General features: G+C 60.3%; 4 protein-coding genes across 4 annotated transcripts; 2 read left to right on the plus strand and 2 right to left on the minus strand.

The window, feature by feature from the left end:
- Positions 1-1,216: 1,216 nt before the first annotated feature.
- VTJ83DRAFT_3372 (uncharacterized protein) lies at positions 1,217-4,271 on the plus strand (the record flags this gene model as incomplete). The annotated part of the gene is made up of 3 exons (XM_071009743.1): positions 1,217-1,318; positions 1,435-4,068; positions 4,170-4,271. The coding sequence occupies 3 exons, from the start codon at positions 1,217-1,219 to the stop codon at positions 4,269-4,271; spliced, it is 2,838 nt and encodes a 945-aa protein (XP_070867250.1).
- A 624-nt stretch (positions 4,272-4,895) lies between these two features.
- VTJ83DRAFT_3373 (uncharacterized protein) lies at positions 4,896-5,570 on the minus strand (the record flags this gene model as incomplete). Its single annotated transcript, XM_071009744.1, has 1 exon — positions 4,896-5,570. One exon carries the CDS (start codon positions 5,568-5,570, stop codon positions 4,896-4,898), a length of 675 nt encoding a protein of 224 aa, XP_070867251.1.
- Positions 5,571-14,327: 8,757 nt separating this feature from the next.
- Positions 14,328-16,358, plus strand: VTJ83DRAFT_3374 (uncharacterized protein; the record flags this gene model as incomplete). Its single annotated transcript, XM_071009745.1, has 6 exons — positions 14,328-14,362; positions 14,431-14,505; positions 14,559-14,858; positions 14,926-15,153; positions 15,217-15,253; positions 15,321-16,358. 6 exons carry the CDS (start codon positions 14,328-14,330, stop codon positions 16,356-16,358), a joined length of 1,713 nt encoding a protein of 570 aa, XP_070867252.1.
- A 1,806-nt stretch (positions 16,359-18,164) lies between these two features.
- On the minus strand, positions 18,165-21,589 carry VTJ83DRAFT_3375 (uncharacterized protein; the record flags this gene model as incomplete). The annotated part of the gene is made up of 3 exons (XM_071009746.1): positions 18,165-19,992; positions 20,061-20,951; positions 21,030-21,589. The coding sequence occupies 3 exons, from the start codon at positions 21,587-21,589 to the stop codon at positions 18,165-18,167; spliced, it is 3,279 nt and encodes a 1,092-aa protein (XP_070867253.1).
- Positions 21,590-22,366: the final 777 nt, after the last annotated feature.

Genomic DNA, 22,366 nt, shown 5'->3' on the forward strand with positions numbered 1-22,366 from the left:
TTGGAGAGGAGGGCCAGCGTTGGTGGGGTTTGCTGACGGATACGCTTTGAATGGTGAATAATACTGCTGCGACACTTGCTCCACAACCCACGCCTCCCCCTTCTCTCGCTCTCGCTCTCACCCTCTCTCTCCCTCACCTCTCTTCTCCTGGTCCGTCCCGGTCCCCTTCGACACGCAAGTAAACCGGCTGCTGCTGGCTGGGCCGGCCATCTATGGACGGTCTTGTTTGGTGTCTTCCCTTCGAGTGGACTGCGAATCTTGCAAGTCCGTGTCATGTCCATAGGTACTATACCTGGTCGGATGGTGGCATACGCCTCGTTTCCAACGTGGTCTTGCTCCCTCCCGACTTGGACAGCTTGTGCAACCTCGGATTCGGACAAGGGACCCTCCGGATTCGGTTTTGGCCGTGACTTGAGAAAAGATGGTCTGCTCGGCGGCCCAACACTGGCCGAGTTTGTTAGTGTGCCTCAAAGGCTGGAAGTTTGAAACAGGGCCGAGTCAGGTAAGGGGGTACTTTGATCGTATTGTACAGTACGGTACTGTAAGGTACCACCTTGTCGGAGTGTCTGAGGGGCCCAGCCGCTCCTCCAAGCATGCAAGCGCCTAAGCATCATCAGGCCTTCATTCACCAAATGACCTGCTGGCGAGTGCTCTCGTAACGGTTGGTTTTCTTTTTTTTTCCTAGTTTGGAAAAGAGAGCAACACTCCAATGCCACCCATTCCACCCGTTCAGCCCTGGGCGTTCGGCATGGCTGGGCAGGTTGAAATGAAACGAAACGAAACCCTCGAGGACCGGTGGAATCCCGTAATGTGACATACGGTACCATTGTACCGCACAAGCGTCCCAACAACAGACGGGGACATGGAACAGCTCTTTCGCTTCATTCACCCCACTCCCCGCAGACCAAAAAGAATGCCATCAAGCTCACAGCCCAGAATCAACCATCCATTGGAACCAAAAAAATGACCCGTGCCATCTGACGGCCCTTGAGCGAGCCGACTCTACCGTCGCACCCCGTCTCCAACCCTCCGTCCCTGCTTTTTGGTGTTTTCTCCAAAGCCAACGCCGCAACCTCGCACCAGCGCTTCTTCGCATTCCTCCAAGAGACGGCCGCCGGGACAAGGTCGCCCACCACCCAAAAACTGCTGTGCTTCTGCCCTGACTGCCCCGCCCCCGCGAGAATCCAAGAGCTCGACGCCGACCCCCTCCGTCGCCATGGATTGGCAGCCTAACCAGGAGTCCCTGGGGACTCTTGCAGTCTGCCTCCGGGACTCCCTGAGCGGCTTCAACAAGGCGGTGCAGAAGCAGGCCGAGATTGTGAGTTTGCCGCCGTTGTTGCCAGCCGTCGCCGTTGCGCCGTCGCGCCGGCCGCAGCATGGACGCCAGGACTGACCCGAAGGCGGGGTGTGTCGCACACCACCCACCCACCGTAGATGCTCTCGCAAGCCAAGGCGAACCCCGACATCAACAACTATCTGGCCTACATCTTCTCGAGCCCCGCGCCGCCCGCCGGCGTGGCGCTATCCCCCACCGACTGGCACCTGGTGCGCTCCTCCGCCGCCATCATGCTCAAGAACAACATCAAGGCGAACAGCAAGCGCATCCCCGAAGGCAGCCTGTCGCTGGTGAAGCTGGCCGTCCTGATGGGCATCCAGGACGGCAACTCGCAGATCCGCAGCTATGCCGGCAACATCGCGACCGAGATCGTCCGCGCCGGCGGCCTCTACAGCTGGCCCGAGCTGCTGCCCGAGCTGCTCAAGCTGCTCAGCAACGAGACGGGCGCCGTGTCCAACGAGGCCCAAGAAGGCGCCATGGCCGCCATGGCCAAGATCTGCGAGGACAACGCCAAGCTCCTCGAGCGCGACCACAACGGCCAGCGGCCCCTCAACGTCCTCCTCCCCAAGTTCATCCAGGCCACCCGCAGCCCTCTGCCCAGGGTGCGCGCCAACGCCCTGACCGCCATCAACATCTTCACCCCCAAGAAGACCCAGGCCATGCTCAACCACATCGACGACCTGCTGCAGCACCTGTTCCTGCTCGCCGAGGACCCCAACACCGACGTGCGCCGCCAGGTCTGCCGCGCCTTCGTCCGCCTGGTCCACTCGCGCCCGGACAAGCTGCTGCCCCACCTGAGCGGCCTCGTCGACTACATCATCGCCCAGCAAAAGAGCGACGACGAGGACCTCGCCTGCGAGGCGGCCGAGTTTTGGCTGTCGATCGGCGAGCACGACGACCTGTGGCGCAACCTCGAGCCCTACATCCAAAAGATCATCCCCGTGCTCCTCGACTGCATGGTCTACAGCCCCGAGGACATCGCCATCCTTGGCGGCGATTCCGACGACGAGGACGAGGAGGACCGCGCCGAGGACATCAAGCCGCAGTTCGCAAAGAAGAACCTCCAGCGCGGCGCGGCCGGCGACGGCCAGGGCGAGGGCGCCCAGAACGGCCACGCCTTCGAGAAGCTGGCGAGCATGGAGGAGGACGACGACGACCTGGAGGAGGGCGAGGTCGAGGACTCGGACGACGACGAGGGCGACGAGAACCCGGACGAGAAGTGGACGCTCCGGAAGTGCTCCGCCGCCGCCCTGGACGTCTTCGCCTCCGACTTTGGCCAGCCCGTCTTCACCTCCATCCTCCCCTACCTGCAGATCAACCTCAAGCACCAGGACTGGCCCCAGCGCGAGGCCGCGGTGCTCGCCCTCGGCGCCGTCGCCGAGGGCTGCATGAACGTCGTGGTCCCCCACCTGCCCGAGCTCATCCCCTACCTCATCACCCTGCTCGACGACCCCGAGCCCGTCGTCCGCACAATAACGTGCTGGACCCTCGGCCGCTACTCGGCCTGGGCTGCCCACCTGTCCGATCCGGCCCAAAAGCAGACCTACTTCGTGCCCCTCATCGACGGCATCCTGCGGAAGATGGTGGACAAGAACAAGAAGGTCCAGGAGGCGGGCGCCTCCGCCATGGCGAACCTCGAGGAGAAGGCCGGCAAGCACATCGAGCCCTTCTGCGGGCCCATCGTCCAGCAGTTCGTCTTGTGCTTCTCCAAGTACAAGGACAAGAACCGCTGGATCCTCTACGACTGCGTCCAGACCCTCGCCGAGCACATCGGCCCCGTCCTGGCCCGGCCCGAGCTTCGCGACCAGCTCATGCCCGCCCTGATGGACCGCTACGCCAAGGTGCCCGACCAGTCGCGCGAGGTGTTCCCGCTCTTCGAGTGCCTCTCGTACGTCGCCATCGCCCTCGGCGACGCGTTCACCCCGTGGGCCGAGGCCGTCTTCCTCCGCTGCGTCAACATCATCCACCAGAACCTCGAGCAGACCCACGCCGCCCTCAACAACCCGGAGTTCGACCAGCCCGAGAAGGACTTCCTCGTCACCAGCCTCGACCTGCTGAGCGCCATCATCCAGGCCCTCGACGACGCCAAGGCCGCCAAGCTGGTCGAGAACAGCCAGCCCGCCTTCTTCGAGCTGCTCGCCTGCTGCATGCAGGACCCCGCCGACGAGGTGCAGCAGTCGGCGTACGCCCTGCTCGGCGACTGCGCCAAGTTTGTGTTTGAGCAGCTGCGCGGCGCGCTGCCGTCCCTCCTGCCCATCCTCGTCCGGCGCCTGGACCTGGACAGCGTGCTGGACGAGGAGGTGGACGGCGTCTTTGGCGTCGTGAACAACGCCTGCTGGAGCGTCGGCGAGATCGCGTTGCAGTACAAGAAGGGCATGGAGCCCTTCGTGCACGAGATGCTCGAGCATTTCGTCGAGATGCTCTCCAACCCGGGCGTGCCTCCGGGCGTCAGCGAGAACGCCGCCATCGCGCTCGGGCGGCTGGGCATCGACAACTACGACCAGCTCGCCCCGCACCTGTCCAAGTTCTCGGAGGAGTTCCTGAGCACGCTCGAGGACGTCGACGCGTCCGAGGAGAAGGCGACGGCCCTCAAGGGGTTCGCCATCGTGGTGGCGCAGAACCCGCAGGCCATGGAGAAGGATCTGCTGCGCTTCTTCTCCGCGATCGCGAGGTACCGCGATTTGAAGCTGCAGAATCCCATCAAGCAGGAGCTGCACGACGTGTTCCAGAATGTGAGTTTCGAGACGGCTGGCCCGGTCCCGTCCCTGCCCGGCTCGGGATACGGGTGCAACTCATGACATTGCTAACCAACCCGTGATCTATCCGTACACAGGTGCTCACAATCTACCGCCAACTGATTCCCCAGTTTGAAAACTTTGTCGCGCAGCTCCCGCTCCAAGACCAGCAGTCTTTGAGGGCGACGTATGTCTTCTGAGAAGGCCCCTTCCGCAGATGGGCATTCCAAAGAAAAAGGCAGTCATCATTGAACGCTTTTCTTCCCACACCGCAGCTGTCTCTACAAAAATACCACTACGTTCAATCAGACCTTTTTTTTATTCTTATCTTTTGCCTAGGGGAAAGACAATTTGGAGCATCCTTTCTGCTGCTTGGTGCTGTACCGGGTGGAACGGAGAAGGACAAATCAACGCGGGGCAGGGAAACGCTTGTGGTACAACGCTGGGGGTCATCGGCACGGGGAGAAGAGGAGGAGGTGGACGGTTGGTTGGGCCGGGATGAGGCGGTGTGGGTAGGTCAGGGCGAGAGCAATCCGAGAAGGCATAGCATAGCATTCCCCATCCTCTTTGACAGCAGTTTCTTGTTGCTTCTTGCAGCTTCTCCGTTGCCGGACGTTTCTTGGGGAATCGCCGTTGGGCAATGCGGGGGAGGTGGAGGGAGGGAGGAGGGGGGGAAAGGGCGAGAATGCGTTTGTCCGTCGTGGACGAGGAGGACGCGGGAACGACGAAGCAGCCGGCGTCTCGCCAAGGTGTTGAAGCTCGTCATCGCCGCCGGTGGTGGATTTCTTGGAACCCTCTCGCACTGGTTCGTACGGGACTCATCATCACCATCTGACGTCGACGCTCTCTCTCGCTCTCTCTCTCTCTCTCTCTCTCTCTCTCTCTCTCTCTCTCTCTCTCTCTCTCTCTCTCTCTCTCTCTCTCTCTCTCTCTCTCTCTCTCTCTCTCTCTCTCTCTCTCTCTCTCTCTCTCGTTCTCGTCTTCTCTCTTCTCTCTTGGCTGATTTGGAACGGGTGGAGCGAGCAAGCGAACGAGCGAACGCGTGGGCGGAAGAGGAATTCGTTAGAAGAAGGACAGGGAGGCGGGGAGGAAAGCCGGTGGTTTCTTGGGAAGGCGGTGTTTCGTTGGTCTTCCAGGGGTTTGTATTTCTCTGCGGGCAGATGCTGAGGGAAGAGATACCACCTCTGTTTGCCGGCTCGCGGTGAACTTTGGGATACAGGGGGGGGGGGGGGGGCTCGAGGGACGGACATGGTCATGGCGGAGGGAAAGGGGGAGTACGGGTATTGTCTGTCCGGTGCTTCTTGTGCTCCATGGACGAGGGTCAGGACATGGAGCAGGGCGCACGTACGAGGACAGGAAATGAACCATGGCTTCAGGGTTGGGGGGCTGGCAAGGGGAGATGGGAGGAATGGGTGTCTTCTGCCATCAGGTAGGCAGAACGGTGCCGGACGGGTCAAGGGGTTCGATGCATGCATTTTGTTGCTCTCAGATAGGATCATTTTAGATAGGTAGATAGCTTAGTAGGTAGCATCCACAGGAGTTTTTGTTTTTTTGTTTGTCTAGGTAGCACAGCAACGTCTTAGGTACAGTCAGACGGGTTGTGGTGGTGGTGGTGGTGGTGGTGGTGGAAGGCGTTCGGTGTGTGTCTCTGAGTTTGTGCCGAGAAGAGGAAGATGGAATGGTTTGCCTCAGGAACCTAGTTCTACGATACCGCTGAGCTGCCTTGGAGTATACGAAGGCAGCCAACAAACTTCTCTTTTTGGACGTGTTCCAGGTCGTCTTGTTTCCCCTTGCGGCAGTTCATAGAGCACCATCTTGCACATGTGGTGCTTCAACAAACATCGTGGCTTGGCAACGCTATGATGGTCACTGTAGCATTACAGTCCATAGACCCACCACACCAATCGATCAGGAGCCTCTTGGTCACCATCCTAGGTTCCATGGCAACGTACCGTTTCGGGACACTTACACAGTACACCGCAGCCTCGTCAGCAAAGGCTTGCCTCGCACCCCGAGGCTCCTAGTCTCCCTCGCTTGCTTGTGTCATACCACCCTTCATGGGCTCTCGTACCTCGAGCCATTGACCTCTCGGGCGCGAGGAGGTAGGGTGTACACCACCCTGGCCCAGGACAACGGTAACGTTGAACCGGCAATGGGTCAAAAATAGATACGGCCCCCAGGGCGTGTATGGCACAGCCCTTTGGTTCAGGGGCACGCGACCGTCCTAGCTTCCGCGGCCCGATGAGTCGGCAGATTGTGGGCTTTGCATCCGGCCAGGAAGATGCCACGCATGACGTAGGAAGGGTGCCAACACGGCTATTGGGAGGCTGTGTTGATGGAGCGCGCTCCGCGCATCCCCCCCGGGTGGTTGGACGTCGTGGTAGCATCCCGTACCTGGCTCATCTCCGATGGGAGATCTGAGATCGGGTTGGTCGCGCCGGGCAGGCCGGCTGACGTGCCATCTCGCCCATGGCTGGCTATGTCAAGCCGTTTCTAGCCTAGGAAGCCGGAGCTGAGCACCCAGAGCGGCTTTATGGGTTGCTGATGTTTGTTTGCTGCGCCTTGTTCGGGTCGGGTCGCGCGCGCATCCCATCACATGCGGGCGACGGTGGGGGGCCAGCGGGTGAGCGTTTCGCTTCTGGGGAATGCCCGGTCCACGCCCATTGCACAGTATAGTACACCTTCCGGCCTCAATCGGCACGAGGCCAAGATATCCGGGATTGAATGCGGCGATTCTTTGATTCGATGGAGTCCTCAGGGGTCATGGACAAGCCGAGTGTGGCTGTGTACGGAGTAGCACTGGCACTTGGGGCGTGCCCTGCAAGGCGATGCAACCCAGTCCAGCCAACACAGGTCCCATTCGCTTTACACAGTACACTAGTTCGCCGTCAGCGACGGAACGTGGCGTCGCGTTCTGGGGAGCATGCTTTTACGTCATACGTAGGTGGGTTCCGGTAGTTGTTTGGTTGGGCTCGTTCTATCGGAATTGGACGTTCCTGCCTTACCACCGCCAGAATGGACCGGATGGAAGTTATCAAGGGCGACAGTGTTGTGTACCTATGATAGGTACCTGGGTACCTTACCTAGGTACGCGGCTGGACGTGGACGTGCCTTCAGCTTAGATGAAATGGCTGTTGCCTAGGGAAGACCTCCAGGTTCTCCAATCAGTGGCTCGTTGCGGTTGCACAAGGAAGTCGGTCCTTCTGTCCTCCACGATGTCCCTTGCGATCTGCTGTGCCGAACATGCAGCCCGCTTCCTTCCGCATTGGGGACCTGGAGTATGAGGAGACCAGGCACCAGATTTTTCATGCCGGTTGACCGCGCGGCAAAGCCTACGCACCAAGGAAGGAATTACTGCGTATGTCTGGTTCCTTGCTTTGGAGCTTCGCGGTTTCCTAATCCGGTAATCTTGCCAAATCAGGTAGGCAACGAGCTTTCCCCAACCCCGGCACGGCGGATCAAACCCGTTCCGCAAACTGTTCCGCATTCTGGAGCGCTTGGGGTGCCATGGGTTGTGGGCAACACGCCACGCGTTGATTACATCATCGACCATCCGCCGGGGGCGCGGGCGGTGTCCAGGGTCGTTGGAACCATGATCAACTCTGAACTTCTGGGACGAGAGATGTGGAGTCCGGGTGCCAAGAGAAGTTCAACTCCCCGCGGCCCAAGTGTACTTAGTTGATGACCGTGGAGAAACTCGAACTTCTAGAAGACCGAAATCCTTACGACGCCATGCCCAGTCACTGTGTGTATCCGTGTATCCATGTCACAAGCACAAGAAAACCAGAAGAGGACGCGCTCCGCTTGCTGCGCTGCGACAGGCCCAAGCAACGCAACCACCCGATGCATACAACCGTTGTGCCATTGTGCTGGCGCGTCGCTTTCCCCCGGGGGCGGGACCAACATCGCGGGCTACCCGTCACCTTCAGGGGTGGGCCACCAAGCCTGAGGTATCGGGACTCGGGCGGGAAGACAGAACGGGTTGTGTCTCCGAACGCTATTCAATGCTGAAGCAAGTCAACTGGCACCAAGTCTGCCTTGCACGGGAAATGTTGCCATTGCTAGGTAGTTAGTCGAAGACCAAAGTTCTCAACACGCCGAAGCTAATGGGCAACTTACGAGAGACACCAGGGACCCAGCAGGCCCCACGCTGGCAACCCAGGCGGAATCCTGCGCGGGTAGACGGAAACAGACGCTTCCCATTCCTTTCTACCCGTTCGGGGATACCGAAGCTGCCTCTGCTCTCCTGCAAACTCCCGGGAGACCAGATTCTCTTCCCCCCTTGCCCCTCGACTCGTCCCGCGTGCTTGCGGTGGTGTAGCCAGCCATGCCAGACACACCAGGCTTCTTGGGGACCTAAGCACGGCCCGACTACGGGCAGCACCTAGCCGCACGCCGTGCGCCCGGGCTAGTGTCTCTAAGGCTGGCTTGCTTGTCTCTGGGAATCTGACCCCGGCTCTCGCCGACATTTGTTTCTCCTCAGGACCTGCAGCTGGGGGGGGGGGGGGGGGGGGGCTGTACAGACTGGAACACAACAAGAGAAACATGAGAGTGAGGCTTCTCGATGGAAGACGCCGGCCCAATGCCCCATGCCCGATGCTGCGTGCGCACGCGTGCGTCGCCTTCGTGCCTCGTGTCTTTTGACGGGCATCGCCTAACGACGGATTCTATGCACTGTACCACTGTACGGTCGTGAAGGCGGCGGTGGTATTGATGGCCTTGCTTTCAGCCGCGCTGCTGGGCTGGGTTGGGCAGTGCTCTGCCGCCGGCCAACCAACCAAACCATGACCATGACGTGACCAGGACAACCCGTTGCCCCTTTGTTCCCCTCGGCCCACACGGAAAATGGAGGATTGGGCAAACTGGGCAATGAGGGCACACCACAACGACTGGCAAGCTATATTTAGACTAGCCACTTGGTGGAGGGAGTCCCGGAGGTGTGGCAGGAAACGTCTTTTTGCTGTGTCGTCGAGGGGAGGTGCGATATCGGGGCTTAGCTCGGTGTTGGATGGTGATGCTTTGGATGGTGACTTTGTCACCAGGACATGTCACGAACACGGGCTATTGGCGAGGGAGAGGGAGCGCTACAACCTGGTGGCGCTCCGTTTGGGATGGCATCCCATGTTGGACGGTGTGCCGCTTAGAGCGGAATTCTTGACAAGACTGGCCATATGGTCCGCCTCACTCCTTTAGGGCCGATACCATCAAGCGCGGTAGGGCAAGGCCACGTGATATCCCCACGGTGACGTTGACGGCGTCAGTACGGTCCGGTCCTGCTTGTGTTCTTAGGGTTCGGCGTCGGTGGGTTGTGGCCACCGGCTCGGGAATTTTCGGGCCTTACCACCATCAAGCTGCCTCATGTGGAGGCTTTGACGCCTTGATGGAGGGTTGACGGAACCCATCATGAGTGGCCGGTCCCTCGGTGTCGTGACTACTTTTCCAAAGTTGCTTACCATCGGGACGTCTGCTTACACGGCGCTGCCCGGGACGGCCGACCCACGCTACCGGTCCCAGGGCCACCCCACATCCAGATCTCCCTCAGTACCGACCGACCCATCATGTTGGTGGCGCCAACTGGGATGAAAGAAACGTTGTATTGCATATTGAAGACGCTCGCTGCCCGCCCTTTTTCATGAGTGGTGGGTTGGGTGAGTTCTTCCCGCTTCGTGGAATGATTATCACGCAGCTTGGTTGGGCTGCACGTTGTTATGTCAAACACGCCGGTTTTGCCGAGACAGCGGTCGACGTGAAGTTGATGGCAGGGGATGAATGAAGGAACCGTTGCCCGAGTGGAAAGACGTTTCTTTCAGAAATAGAAACAGAACTAGTCCCTGGTTGGCCGAGGCGTTGAGGCTTGTTTTGCACCCGGGACGCCACCGGCTCTTTGGCTCGTCAGCAGAGCATTCGGTGGCTGAAGACTTACTGCGTACACCACACGGCAGTCCATGCAGGAGGGCCTGACACACATCGGGCAAGGTGTTCGTGGGAAACGGCAAATCAGAAGAATGCTCATGGACGCACAGCGCGATGCTTGGCGCGCACCCAGGGTGTGCTGGATCCTGGGCCGCCTACACGTAGGAGGGTGGACGGCGGCCCTGTGATGCTGCTCCCAACCACGGAAGAGCCTTGAAAGATGCGAGCACTTCAGGCGCGTGCCCGAGAATGCCACCCCCGGCAGCGGGCGCGATCGGAGACCGCGACGGCCTAAAGACGCCCCGAGCCCCGGCCGTAGTTCATCCTGCTACTGAGTATACACAGTACATGGAAGTGGACAAAGAGCCTCTGACAACGTTCGTCATGGGCAATGTGCGGAACGGAGAGGGTGGCGGCTTGAAGGGACGTGGCGGCCAACGCTCGCGCCGGACCCTCGCATTGATGAGCATCCGTTTCTCTACCGAAATGTCCCCGAGAGAGAGAGAGCGGAAACGGCCGTCTACGTCGCACAAACCTCAAACAGGAACGGAGGCCAAAAAGTCCCCTCTGGATGAGGTGGTGAAAAGGAGAGCAGATGCAGAGTGCAAGATGTGTTGCGCGAACAGGGTAGCAAGGACCTGAGACGGAAACGCGGGAGGCCAAAAATGGACACGAGAAACGGCGCCGTTTGACCAATCAGAGGCTGAAACAGCCCCAGAAACTCCCATGCCCACCGCAAGCCACGACGCAAGGGTTGGGACAAGGGTTTGGCAGTCACGGTCTGTTTGGGTTTAGCGCGTTGAGAATGACGGACTTCTTGAACACAACGCCGGGAACCGAATTGCTTTTTGCTTGTCCGACCCGAGTTGCGCCGACCTGGAGCTTCGATCCTCAGCGGGTTCGAATTCCAGATCGAGCTGGCCGAAGGTGAAGTGGCTTCTCCCGCTGAAGAATGTACGTCTTTGCCAACGCCCTTGGCTTGCGGGCCGACATGCGAGGGTTCATACTTAGTAAGAGAAAAGTCGGGAGCTCACCTCCACTCTATCGCACCAGTCTGCCGTCATAGGATCCACTTTGAGGCGGTGCTTTCGGCCCCACCCCGAAGGTCACCTTGCCCAGGAGCAGCGCAGCCGAGGCGTGAGTGAGGTTGGGGCGTGGGATGCTCTCCGCGGCGATCGACTAACATCCACGATGCCGAATCACCTCGTGACGCCAGCACTTGTTTCCTCGTCCGTGCGAGGTGGTTCAGCGTTTATCAAAGAAACCCTTCAAACCGCCCACCGCGTATCTCCAGAGTTTTACCCACGCTATTGTCTCAGCCCTTGAACCCTTGTCCCCGGAGCGCTCCGCCGATCTTACCCCCGACTCAGATTGGACGGCAGGGTGCTCGTTGTGGGTTTGCATGCATGCATGTGCTGCAACCCCCGAGGCTCCAACCTCAACACCGGTTGGTGCGTGCGTTCCAGGAAGTTCCCCAGCATTGGATGCGTTGGAGCTCTCAACATACCCCGCACGGAGGAAAGATCGGAACCATACCGCTTAGCGGTGGTGTTGTCAAGCAAACGAGGAGCAACCTCACTTGTGCGTTCGGCCCTGGAAGAGACTTAAGTGGGGCTTCTCTGACCCGTTGAATCTCCCTGTGGACTCTCCAAAAGACACCTCCACAACGGCGAAGGCCTGGGTATCAGACATGTTCCGCCTCTGTGTCCCAGGCCACAAGGGGGTTGGGGGGCCGGTCGGAGCTCGCAGCGAGACACGGACACGCTCTGGAACCAACCTCGCTCGACGTAAGGGATTAATCTGGAGGAGGTAGAGCTTCTTGACTTAGTCAATGTTGCGGAGGGACTACGAAGTACTTACGACGGCAGACTGAGTCTCCATCAAGCGTCTGGAGAGTGGTCTACTGTCATGTATAGTAGGTCCCCTGGAACGATGGCAGTCAGTCAATCGGCCAGTCAGTCAGTCAATTGTCGAGGAAGTTAACGCGCCCCAGTCATTTCTCGCCGGATTAGTTATCCCGGCAGCGACGGACATAGGCCCATGAACGGAAGTTCACCGCACAACGAACGTCAGCCAGCCAGCCAGCGGGGCCACTCCCACGCTGCTTTCTTGCCCCCAAAGCTTAGGTAACGTAACATTGGGACGAACTCCCTCCTTGCTGTGTAGCTTCTGCGCTGCCTGCACACCTCAATGCAGCAGGCATGCTGGCGCTGATTCGGGGGCTAAGTCGGCGACCATAGAGCGATTTGCATGAATCAAAAGGATTTTTCTTCCTCCCGGTAGCTCTTCGTCGCAACACAGCAGGCCTGCATCCGGCATAGGTGACGCCGTCAAACACGGCGCGTGCGGAGCCTCTGTCCAGCAAGCAGCGTGTGGTCCCGCCTGTTGAAGCACCGACGGCACTGGCCACTCGCTTCCACGACAGCATGAGATCCTGCACGGGTCTAGCAGTCACCGTCACCTCTCGGAGGGGGCCCAGCGAGAAGATGCCGCGATCGTGGCCACACGTGTCCTGAAGGGCGACTGAGATGCCCGGCTCGCCCAAAGCATCTTTTGGCCGAGCTGTCCTCTCCTAGGACGACAACGGGACCCAAGTTAGCAAAGGCCACCGCCGAGTAGCTCCGGGCGACTCGGAATTTTGCAGCATCCACTTCGGATCAGGCATTCCCATGATACCGCACCGTTGAAGCCCAAATTGTGCCGCGCTTTGCCTGCTCATCTCCTCATGTGCCCATTTGCTTTTTGGTTCCCCACGCCGCGCCGCAGACAAGGCCATCCCATCCGCTGTCACCGTGCCCAGTACAGTGCCCGCCGCTGCCGTTTAGTTACCCAGCCCGCCGGCCCGGTTCTCGGCGCCGTCATGGGATGGTTTTTTTTTCTTTTTTTCGAGCCGCCGGCCAAAGGAAACCGGCAAGATAGAAAGTGCAGAAAAAAAGAGCGGCTGTCATTGCGCTCATGACACGCACCGGTTCGGCAAATCCACGGCGCACAGGAGGACTGCGAGCTGTCTCGAGCTTTCCTTGCCTTTCTTCACTGGAGGCACTAAACCTAATTGGGCGTTGGCGGGGCGGGGGCAGCTGCTGCAGGGTGTGTACGGATGTGTGGTGTGTGTGGTGTGTGTGTGTGTGTGCGTGTGTGTGTCAACTGAGACGACGCAACCGCTGGTTGTCTTGGCCGTTGTGGGTTCCCCAATGGGGTGTGCTGCACAGTGCAAGCCCGCCAGGGCTGTTGCTCCGGGGTCCGGCGGATGGAACCTGCTTGGCGGAAGGTCACCGTTGGCCACCGAGCGCGCAACGTGCGCCAGGTGCCCGCTGCTGCGGTGCATCCAATCCCACCCAGCAGGCATGTTACCTACCGTCACCCCGTGGGCACCTCCACCCGTCATGATCCCACCATTCAGCGAACAGCTCGCTATTTAATACTGGGGCATCCCTCCTCGCCCACATTTTGCCTCTCTTTTCGCTCTCTTTTGACATCATCAACGCTTTAAGCCAGCTCGCTCGCTGAACCACCCTCTACCACCCACATTCGCTTTTTTAGCAATCTCCTAGGAAGTCCTCGTCGACTCCTGTCATTCGCTTGTTTTTATTTGTCTGCGTTTGGAGAGAGAAGAGAAACCCGAGACGAATCGCACCGCCAACCATCCACCCCGATCATCCTTCAACTCATCGTCCGAACTGCTACCACAGCTCTTCAGGGATGAGTTTGTAAAGACAACCGCGGCCACCCACCGTCCATCTGCCTTCTTGACCCTCACGAATCAGATGCCAGTTTGCACGGCCTGACTACCCACCTACCTACCTGCTCGCTCGCTACACCCACTCTCGCTCAAAGTTTCTCGTCATCTATCTCTCTCGCAGCACAAAGGAGTACGCCACGATCGCTACTGTTTGGGAAAGGAAAAAGAGAAAAAAAAGAAGAAGGAAAAGCGGAAAAGAGAAAAGAGGCGGGAATCATCAAAGCGGAAGAATCGTTGAGACGAAACGAAGACTAAGGAGGAACAAGCATCGCTGCCGTCGCGCGCCAGCTCTGCTCAGGTCCTTTGTCCATCCGCCTGCCCCTCGACGACGCAGCTTCGAAACGCCGGCTCCCGCCCCTCGCTGCTGCCCATCGAGTCTACAACCTCGTGTCCTGTCGCCGCCGCAACGTAGTTTCGGTCTGGCACACGCATCCTCTCTCGCCTTTCTCCCCTCCGCAGCTCGCCACGTTCGCTATCCCGCCGCCCGTTGGGCGCATCGTGTGTTTACTTGACGTGGGTCACGCTCAGCTTCTGCGGGTCCGAAAAGCTAGGTTCTAACCGTCATCCAGTTTTTTTCGTTCATCGTAATTTATTTGTAATCAACATGGCTGGTCCCGGTGGAGGTCCTCCTCGTCGGAGGTGAGTCTTGATAACAACAACGACATCTTCCTCCCATCCTGCCCCCGTCCAATGCTAACGATGCTCAGCCACACCAAGTCTCGGAAGGGATGCGAGACTTGCAAGCGCCGTCACATCCGTTGCGACGAGAACTTCCCCCAGTGGTAAGCACATGGCGCCTGGAACGTTGGATGGCTGCATCTGCTGACAACACCAGCCGCAACTGCACCAAGCACAAGATCCGGTGCCCGTATAACGATGTCCCCGTCCCCGAGGACAGAGCCGGCTCGCCCGACAAGGCCGATCTTATGTGGACTCCCGAGATCGAGGCCACCATCGACCAGTGGCGCCGTACGGGCATGTTCCCGTTCCCCAGCCTGGGAATCTACCCGGCGCCTGCCCCTGAGACGTTGACGGTCGAAGAGCTGCGCCTGATTCACCACGTCGCCTCCATCAGCCACCAGATGCAGGAAATCGGCGCCGGTGACTTCACCCTCTGGACCCAGCAGATTCCCACGTAAGGCCCCACTGATTTGAGACATGCAAGCCACCACGACGCCGCCGTGCTAACGCGGCCGTTCCAGGATCCTCAGGATCGGCGCAACCCACCGCTATGTCTTGCATTCGCTGCTCGCCTTCTCCGCCATGCACCTTGCCTACCTGACGGGCTGCCCAATCGTGGGGAACATGGCCTACGAGCACCGCGGCATCGCTCTCAAGGGCCTGCAGGAAGCCATCGGAACCTTCTCCCGCGAGACGTCGGACGCCATCCTCGCCGCCTCGCTCGTCCTCTCGTGGCAGGCGACAGATTGGTAAGCAATAGCACGATGCACGTAGCCGCGTCCACGCCGAAACGTGACTAACCTGCAACGCAGGCGGAGCTGGACCCAGCTCATGCAAGGGACTCTCTCGGTAAGTCACTGTCGAGCAACCTCGAGGCAGCGAGAGGGCATGGAGGACTGACCATGGTTGCGATTAGGTCATCGAGGCTATGGATCCGTGGAAGCACGAGTCCGAGTTCGGCAACTTCATCGCCGAGAGCAGCACGTTCCCGACGGCCCCGTCGTCGCCGACTCCGGACCACCGGCCGAAGGAGCCCCGTGCCGACGACCTTGAGGCCTTCCAGCGTGCCCTGCAGCAGCTTCAGAAGCTCGAGTCGTTCCTCAAGAAGAACCGCGAGGACACCAAGCCCGTCGCCCAGCTCATCACGTTCATGAAGGGTTCCCGCAAGGTCACGTCGTCGCTGTCGGTCGCCCAGCAGTTTGACCGCCTCAAGCCGCTGCGTGCTTGGCTTTTCTGGCTCCCCGTCCAGTCCCTGCAGCAGAACGGCGCCTCGCCCCACGCCCTGGTTGTCATTGCCCACTACTACACGGCCGCCCTGCTGATGGAGCGCCTCTTCCCCGAGATCGGCGCCGCGTACTTCGGAAGCATGACAATTGGTCCGGTCGAGCAGATTGCCCGCCGCCTGTATGCCATCCGCAATTCCGGCGTCCTCGAGGGCGACCTGAAGACGCCTCTCGCCCTGATGGAGTTCCCCATCGAGACGGTCAACGAGTTTCGCTCGCGCATGGGCTGGGTCCAGCCCGTCCGCACGCCCTCGTTCCCCCAGTTCGAGCAGCCCGCCTTTTACGGCATGGACCATAGCTCGCCGCTGATGCTGTCGGCCAATTTGTCGTCCGAGTACCTGCCGTACGGTGGCGAGGTGGCTTTCAGCTACAGCACCGAGGACCTGTCCGTGATTCCCGAGGCCTGCGCGAACGGCTCCCTCAGCCCGCTCCAGGTGCCGTCGCCGTACGTGAATCCGCACTACCTCGGCATCCCCAGCCCGTCGTACGGCACGTACAGCCCCGCCTCGAGCAACTTTGGTGACTTCGGCGACGCTTCTCCCCTCATCTACAGCGACACCGAAGACAACCATCCCTACGGCGTCGATTACGCGGCCACCTCGCCCATGCTCGGCGGTGACAACACGTATGGCGTCGGGTTCGTTCCTCCAATCCAGACCGTGTGGACCTGATGCGGATTGCACCACTCCCCAGGGTTGCTAGCCGCCACACACGAGGGCAAGCAATGATTAACCGTGACGGACCAGGCCTGCGTACTTGAGCACCATCCCTGAATATTCGCCCCCGAAGGATCTCCTTTCTTGGCTGTCAGCTCGGCAGCAAACCTTGGCGCCGCCGCCCGTCCCAGGTCCTGCGCATCGACTGCTGCCCGCCTCCGGGTCGCCCGGTTCCCAGTTTGTATCGCAGTCGACCCGGGACGAGGACATCGGGCACGTCAGCGCCGCCGTGTTCTCGGCCGACTCCATCCCCCAGAGCAGGAAAGCGGGCGACGGCGCTTAGGTCGGCAATCTCGGCGCATATGATTTTTGCTTGTTGTTCTTTTTTTCCCGCCCGGACGAGCAACCGCGTTGCACGTCGTTTTCGCTTCGCCTCAACACAGACGCAACTGTACATCACCTTCCTTTGACGATCGGTCACACCACTCGCCACCATAACGGCCATAATAATACTCGGCTCGGGCAGCATCATCCACGGAACGGCATAGTCCGTGATACACTCCTTTCGTCTGCGACGAACCTCGGAACACCCTACATACTTAATAATCTCGACACCCCTGCATAATTTCTTTTTGCAACGACGCTCCTTTGTCAACATCAACAATGATACCCAACTAGACGACGCTCCTTTTTTGATCGACATTATCGGACACCGGCAGGTCCGCAGCCCCGCTAGCTCTCAAACTATAGACTCTCCTTCAGCAGCACCTCTCCGCACAGATCGGACCGGTTTCAACGAATCACCCACCATAGACACTCCTTCGGACCCATAGACGGACATACACTCCTTTGACGACACCACAGCATTGTATTACGAAGGCATCGACGGCCAGCATAGAATTCGCTCCTTTTTCAGATATATACATCACTGGATGATCACGATACCCAACTGCATGGCGACTGTGTTTTAGGGCTTTTTTTTGGTTTTTGGCTTTTTGGAAAGGATTGGTTTAGTTTGGACTTGTGTGGGAGGCCTTTGGCATATGGGTCCGGCCGAGGAAAACACAGGGAAACTTGTTAATGTTTTTTTTGTGGATTGCATTGGGCGGCGTTTAGTGGCTTGTTTCTGGTTTTTTTCTCGTATCTGCTTGATGTGCTGATTTCAGGCAGGGAAGGGAGGAAAACTGAACGGCGGAGGAAGTAATATCACCTTGTGGGAAAAGTTGTGGCCGGTAGCCTCTTTTGAAGTTGGACGTCACATCCCCCGTAATTTGCGTGAATGCGACGGAGAAGTGAAGTTGCAGGACCCCATTAGAGATTTTTGACTTTGCTTGTTTCTTTCGTACGAGTGCTTAGGCGAGCATATGCGGTCTTTAGAGGTGATTTGGATGTCTTGAGGTTGCCGGGCCCATACTCCTACCAGCGTTAAGCTCATTGATGAAGCGGCAGGGGTCATGTTTTCTGCACTGTTGAGGGTCTTGGATTCCCTGCTTGTCCTGCTTTTGAAAACTTCCTCTCCAGATTTGTTGGTGTATTCAGCGTCGTCTCAAATTGACAACATCCGGCGTTACTCCATCGGTGATATGCCCTTCCTTGCCTAGGTTCTGTACAACGCAATCCAATCCATCCACGCCTGTTCCCCCTTCTGAAGCCGTTCACACACCAACAAGCCAGACTCGAACCGGCAATAGGCAACACAAAAGCTGGCGCGCTCAGCTGCTCAATCATTCCGTGTCCACAAGCAAAGGAGAGGAGGAAGAACAAGAAAGACCAAAGGAAACAAACAGCAAGCAAACCAAGACCGGCCGGCAGCCATGGCACTCAGGCCGAAGCAACGTCATCAAGGACGGGGATCTCGAACCTCTTCCTCGCCTCCACAAGCCCCACGCCGGATTTTGTCACGGCCGCCCACGCCGGCACAAACCGCAGCGCCTCGTCCAGCGCGGGGATCGTCCCGGGCTCGTTGGCGTCGCTCCACATGCAGACGACCGAGCCCTTGAGCCTTCCAGCAACCGCGGCAGCAGCAGCAGCAGCAGCAGCAGCAGCCTGGCCTTCCCGATTCACGCCTTCGTCCTCGGACATCCAAGGAAGAGAGGGGGAGGGGGATGAAGAAGCAGAAGCAGACGTCTTGGCCACCCACCCCACCTCCACGACCCACGGCTCATCCCACTCGCGATGCCACAGGCGCAGCTGCTTGAGGCCCCCCCGGTCGGGGAACTTGCCGAAGCGCTCGTCCCACCCGGAGCTGCCGCGGACGCGCAGCGACCGGACCGAGAAGGGCTCGTCGTCGGCAGCGTCGAAGTTGACGAGGCAGGCCTTGGTGTTGTTGGCGCGGATCTCGATGGCCGCCGCGGCGCCCCTGAAGCGGGTGATGTTGATGGCGATCAGGCCCTGCAGGTCGTCCCAGCTCTGCTGGCGCTGCGGTGGCGGCGGGCTGGGTTCCGGGGCGGCGGCATCCTCGGCGGACGCGCGCCAAGGCGCCGACGAGCGGGCGAGCTGCGGCGCCAGCCCTTCGCCGTCGAAGCAGCACCTCACGAGCCCCTGCCTCGCGCCCTGGGTCCCGCACGCCAGCTCCCTGCCCGCGGCCGACGGCAGCGCGGCGATGACGGGCCGCAGGTACTCCTCGACGCCGTCGTAGCACACGCGGTTGGCCCCCGGCGAGTCGAGGTCGAGCTGCTGGGCGAAAAACACCTTGTAGCGCGCCGTCTCCCCGAACGGGAACGCGGCCAGGTTCCACACCAGCGTCCCCGCGAATACGGCCAGCAAGAGCAGCGGCAGGTGGTGCGTCACGCGGTGCACGAAGGGTGTTAGCGGGAGGAGCACCAGGATGGCGCCCGCGGCGGCGACCAGGTAGGGAAACAGGGCGGAGCTGCCGTCGGCGGCGGTCTGGTGGGTCGAGTCGACGAGGAACAGCAGGAGCGGGGCGAGGAGCATGATGGTGATGGGGCCGAGGAGGAGGAACTGCGGAAGCCAGGTCCAGGAGGGGAGGTGCCCGGACCAGGGCTGCTCGTGCTCGAAGGGCGCTGCGGCCCCGGCGCTGTCCTTCGACAAGGAGGCGGCGGTAACGGCGCTGACGGCGGAGGCGACGGAGCGGCGGTAGGTCGTCGCGAAGGTGGTGCGGTGGTGGTGGTGGTCGGTGCTGCCGATGAGGGGGGTCCGCTCGGACGGGGGGTCGAGGGCGTCGCCGTCATCGAAGTGGCGGGAGGAGCGGTTGGTGTGAGACGGCGCCGAGTTGTTGGAATGCCGCGTCCCCGGCGGCGTGGTCTCCTCCGTGGTCAGCCCGAGCCCGGCCGGCGTCGGTGCCAGCGGCGAAGCGGGCCCCAGCGAGCGGCCGCGAGCCGGCTCGTTCTCCTCCTGCTCCTGGAGGAGCGTCCTGGCTGCCCACGACGTCTTCTTGGGAAGCGCAAAGAGCTCGCAGAGCGCGATCAAGAGCGAGAGGAAGACGGCCGATTCCATAAAGACAAACGCGTAGCCGGCGCCGATGCCCAGCCGGTCCTCGCCGACGGTGACGACGACGAGGATCGCCCAGCCGAGGATGAACAGCCAGATTTGGGCGTAGATCCTGTGCAGGGCGCTGGGCCGGGCAAAGTTGGCGCCTCGCATGGTGGCCCAAAAGGTGAAGAAGAAGAGGGAGAACATCATGGTCAGGCTGATCACGTTAGCTGGTTTCCTTGGGAACGATGGAGGGGGGGAGAAAGAAAAAAAAAAAAGGCTTACACCGTGTACCGGTTCCCGTAAATCACAAACGGGTTCACCTTCCTCAGCAAGAAGGCCGCGCCAAACGTCAACGAGCCAGCGACCGATAGGGCCAGCGGGAAGCGGAAGAAGCCCTTCCAACCGCCGACGGGCACCTTGGTCGCCGCGGGCTCGTTGCCGTCACCACCACCACCCACCTCGACGGTCCCGCTGAACAGATAGTACTTGTCGGCGCGGACCAACAGGTAGCTGACGAGCAGCAGAACCAGCGGGCTCGCGATGAGCACGGCCAAGGACCAAGCGAACAGGCTGTGCAGGCCGAACAGCACAAAGGCGCTGCCGAAGAGGTCGAACCAGACCCCGCGGCTCGGGGGCTCGGCTTGCCCGTAGCCGCTCGCGAGCCCCTCGGTCGTCGGGATGGCCGCCGACAGCATGTGCCAGAGGCTGCCGCGCGAGGTGTGCCGCGCGTCGTCCTGGTTGGTGTGGTAGCGGGCGCGGGGCTGGAAGAAGGCGAGGTCGAGCCCCCGCTGGCCGTAGACGTCGTGAAGCACCGAGTAGTCGGTGGCGCTCCGGATGAAGCCCATGCCGAAGGCGTCCGAGGCGAGCACGGAGCCGAACGGGCGCGGGACCCGGCGCGAGTAGGCCGCGGTGACCTCGCGGTCCGACGTCCGGAAGAGCACGGCGCGGCCGCCGGCGCCGGCGCCCTCGAGGTTGAGAAAGGTGCGCACGTGCCGGTTGAGCGGGTGCTGGCCCAGGGCGCGGGCACCGTAGAGGTAGTCCTCCTCGGCGTTGTTGAGGACGACGACGATGCCCCGCTCGGGCTGGCGGGAGGGGTGGGAAAAGTAGCGGATCAGCTCGAGGCAGGTGACGACGCCCATGCCGTCGTCGGTGGCGCCGTAGCCGGTCGAGACCCTGTCAAATGTCCCGTCAGCTCGGGATCCTGGACGAGGGGGTGAAAAGGAGCATGAAAAAAAAAAAAAAAAAACATACGAATCATAGTGCGCATTCACCATCACCAAGCCCTTACCGCTCCCTCCTCCTCCGCGGGTCTCCCACCATCTCGCCTTCTCATCTTCCTTTCCCCGTATGTACACCAGGATGTTGGTTCCCTCGAAATACGCGGCCACCTGCGGCACGTTGGGGTCCGGGACCACGCCCGAAGCCATCAAAAACGTCGAGTTGGACGTCATGTCGTCAAACACGACCACGCTCGCATCCCCGCTCTTATCCCCGCTCTTTGCCTGGCCGCGGCCCGGCGTCTCGTTCATGGCCCAATCCACGCCGCCCTCGTCCAAGATCTGCCGGATCCTTTCGAGCAGAAACTCCCGGACGCGGTCATTCTCGTGGCTGTTGTACGGGTGATACGCCCTGGTGAGCGTGGTCAGGTCGAGCCATGCCTGGGTGAGGTTGACGCCGTCGACGGAGCCATCGCCGGACGGGGCGGGGGGCGTCTGCTCGTTGATGATGACGAGGGGGATGAGCAGGGCGAGGTAGACGAGGGTGGTCCAGAAGGTGACCTGGCCCGGACGAAAGGAGAAGGGGTTGGCCATTGTCGGGACTTGTGTAAGGAAGAAGAAGAAAAAAAAAAAAAAAACTTGGTGGTGGTGGTGGTGGTGGTGGTGGTGGTGACCACGGTGGCGGTGGTGAGTGAGTGACGCGGTCACTCAGACCGCCCGAGCGTTTCCCCTCGATCCCGTGTTGTCCTCCCCAAAAGAGAACCAGCCCGGTGGAAAAGAGGAACAGCGAAATGACTCGAAAGGGAAAAAGAAATGAAGAAGCGACCGCGAGACCAGTGTGCAGGGTGCACACCGAATGTGGAGGTCGCAGGTGGTCGTGGGGTGGTTTACACTCCAACGCCAGACTGAAAGGCCTCGGTGAGGGAGGCTTGGTTCGCCGGGCGAGACCAAAAGGTGGAGACGGGAGAGACCCGGTACGCGGCGTTGGCGTGGCCCAAGCTTCCAGGTTCGGCGTGTGTAGCTGTCGTGTGATGTCACCATGCTTTGGTGGCCCCCCTGGTGGCCCTGCAGCGGGAGGGGGGGGGGCAGCCACTGGACCGGGGCCTGCACTGGACCGCCTGTTCGGTACTGTGTAGTTAACCATCACCGACGGTGCAAGCGCGACGTGGGAGATAACCCACCTGCACCTCAGGGCATCCCTGGAATCGGTGTGCCACGCTTCTGCCACCTCAGTCGACATGGTTCTTCAGGGCCATTGGAAGAGACGGGAGGATGACATATTCAGCGCTACCTACCTACCGGCGTACTTTACAACTGGCAAAAGCCAGCAGCCCGTCAGAGAGGAGACAGCAATCCAGCAAATGGGAGGCG

This window comes from Remersonia thermophila, chromosome 3, assembly GCF_042764415.1.
Source record: "Remersonia thermophila strain ATCC 22073 chromosome 3, whole genome shotgun sequence".
Classification (NCBI taxonomy): Eukaryota; Fungi; Ascomycota; class Sordariomycetes; order Sordariales; family Chaetomiaceae; genus Remersonia; species Remersonia thermophila.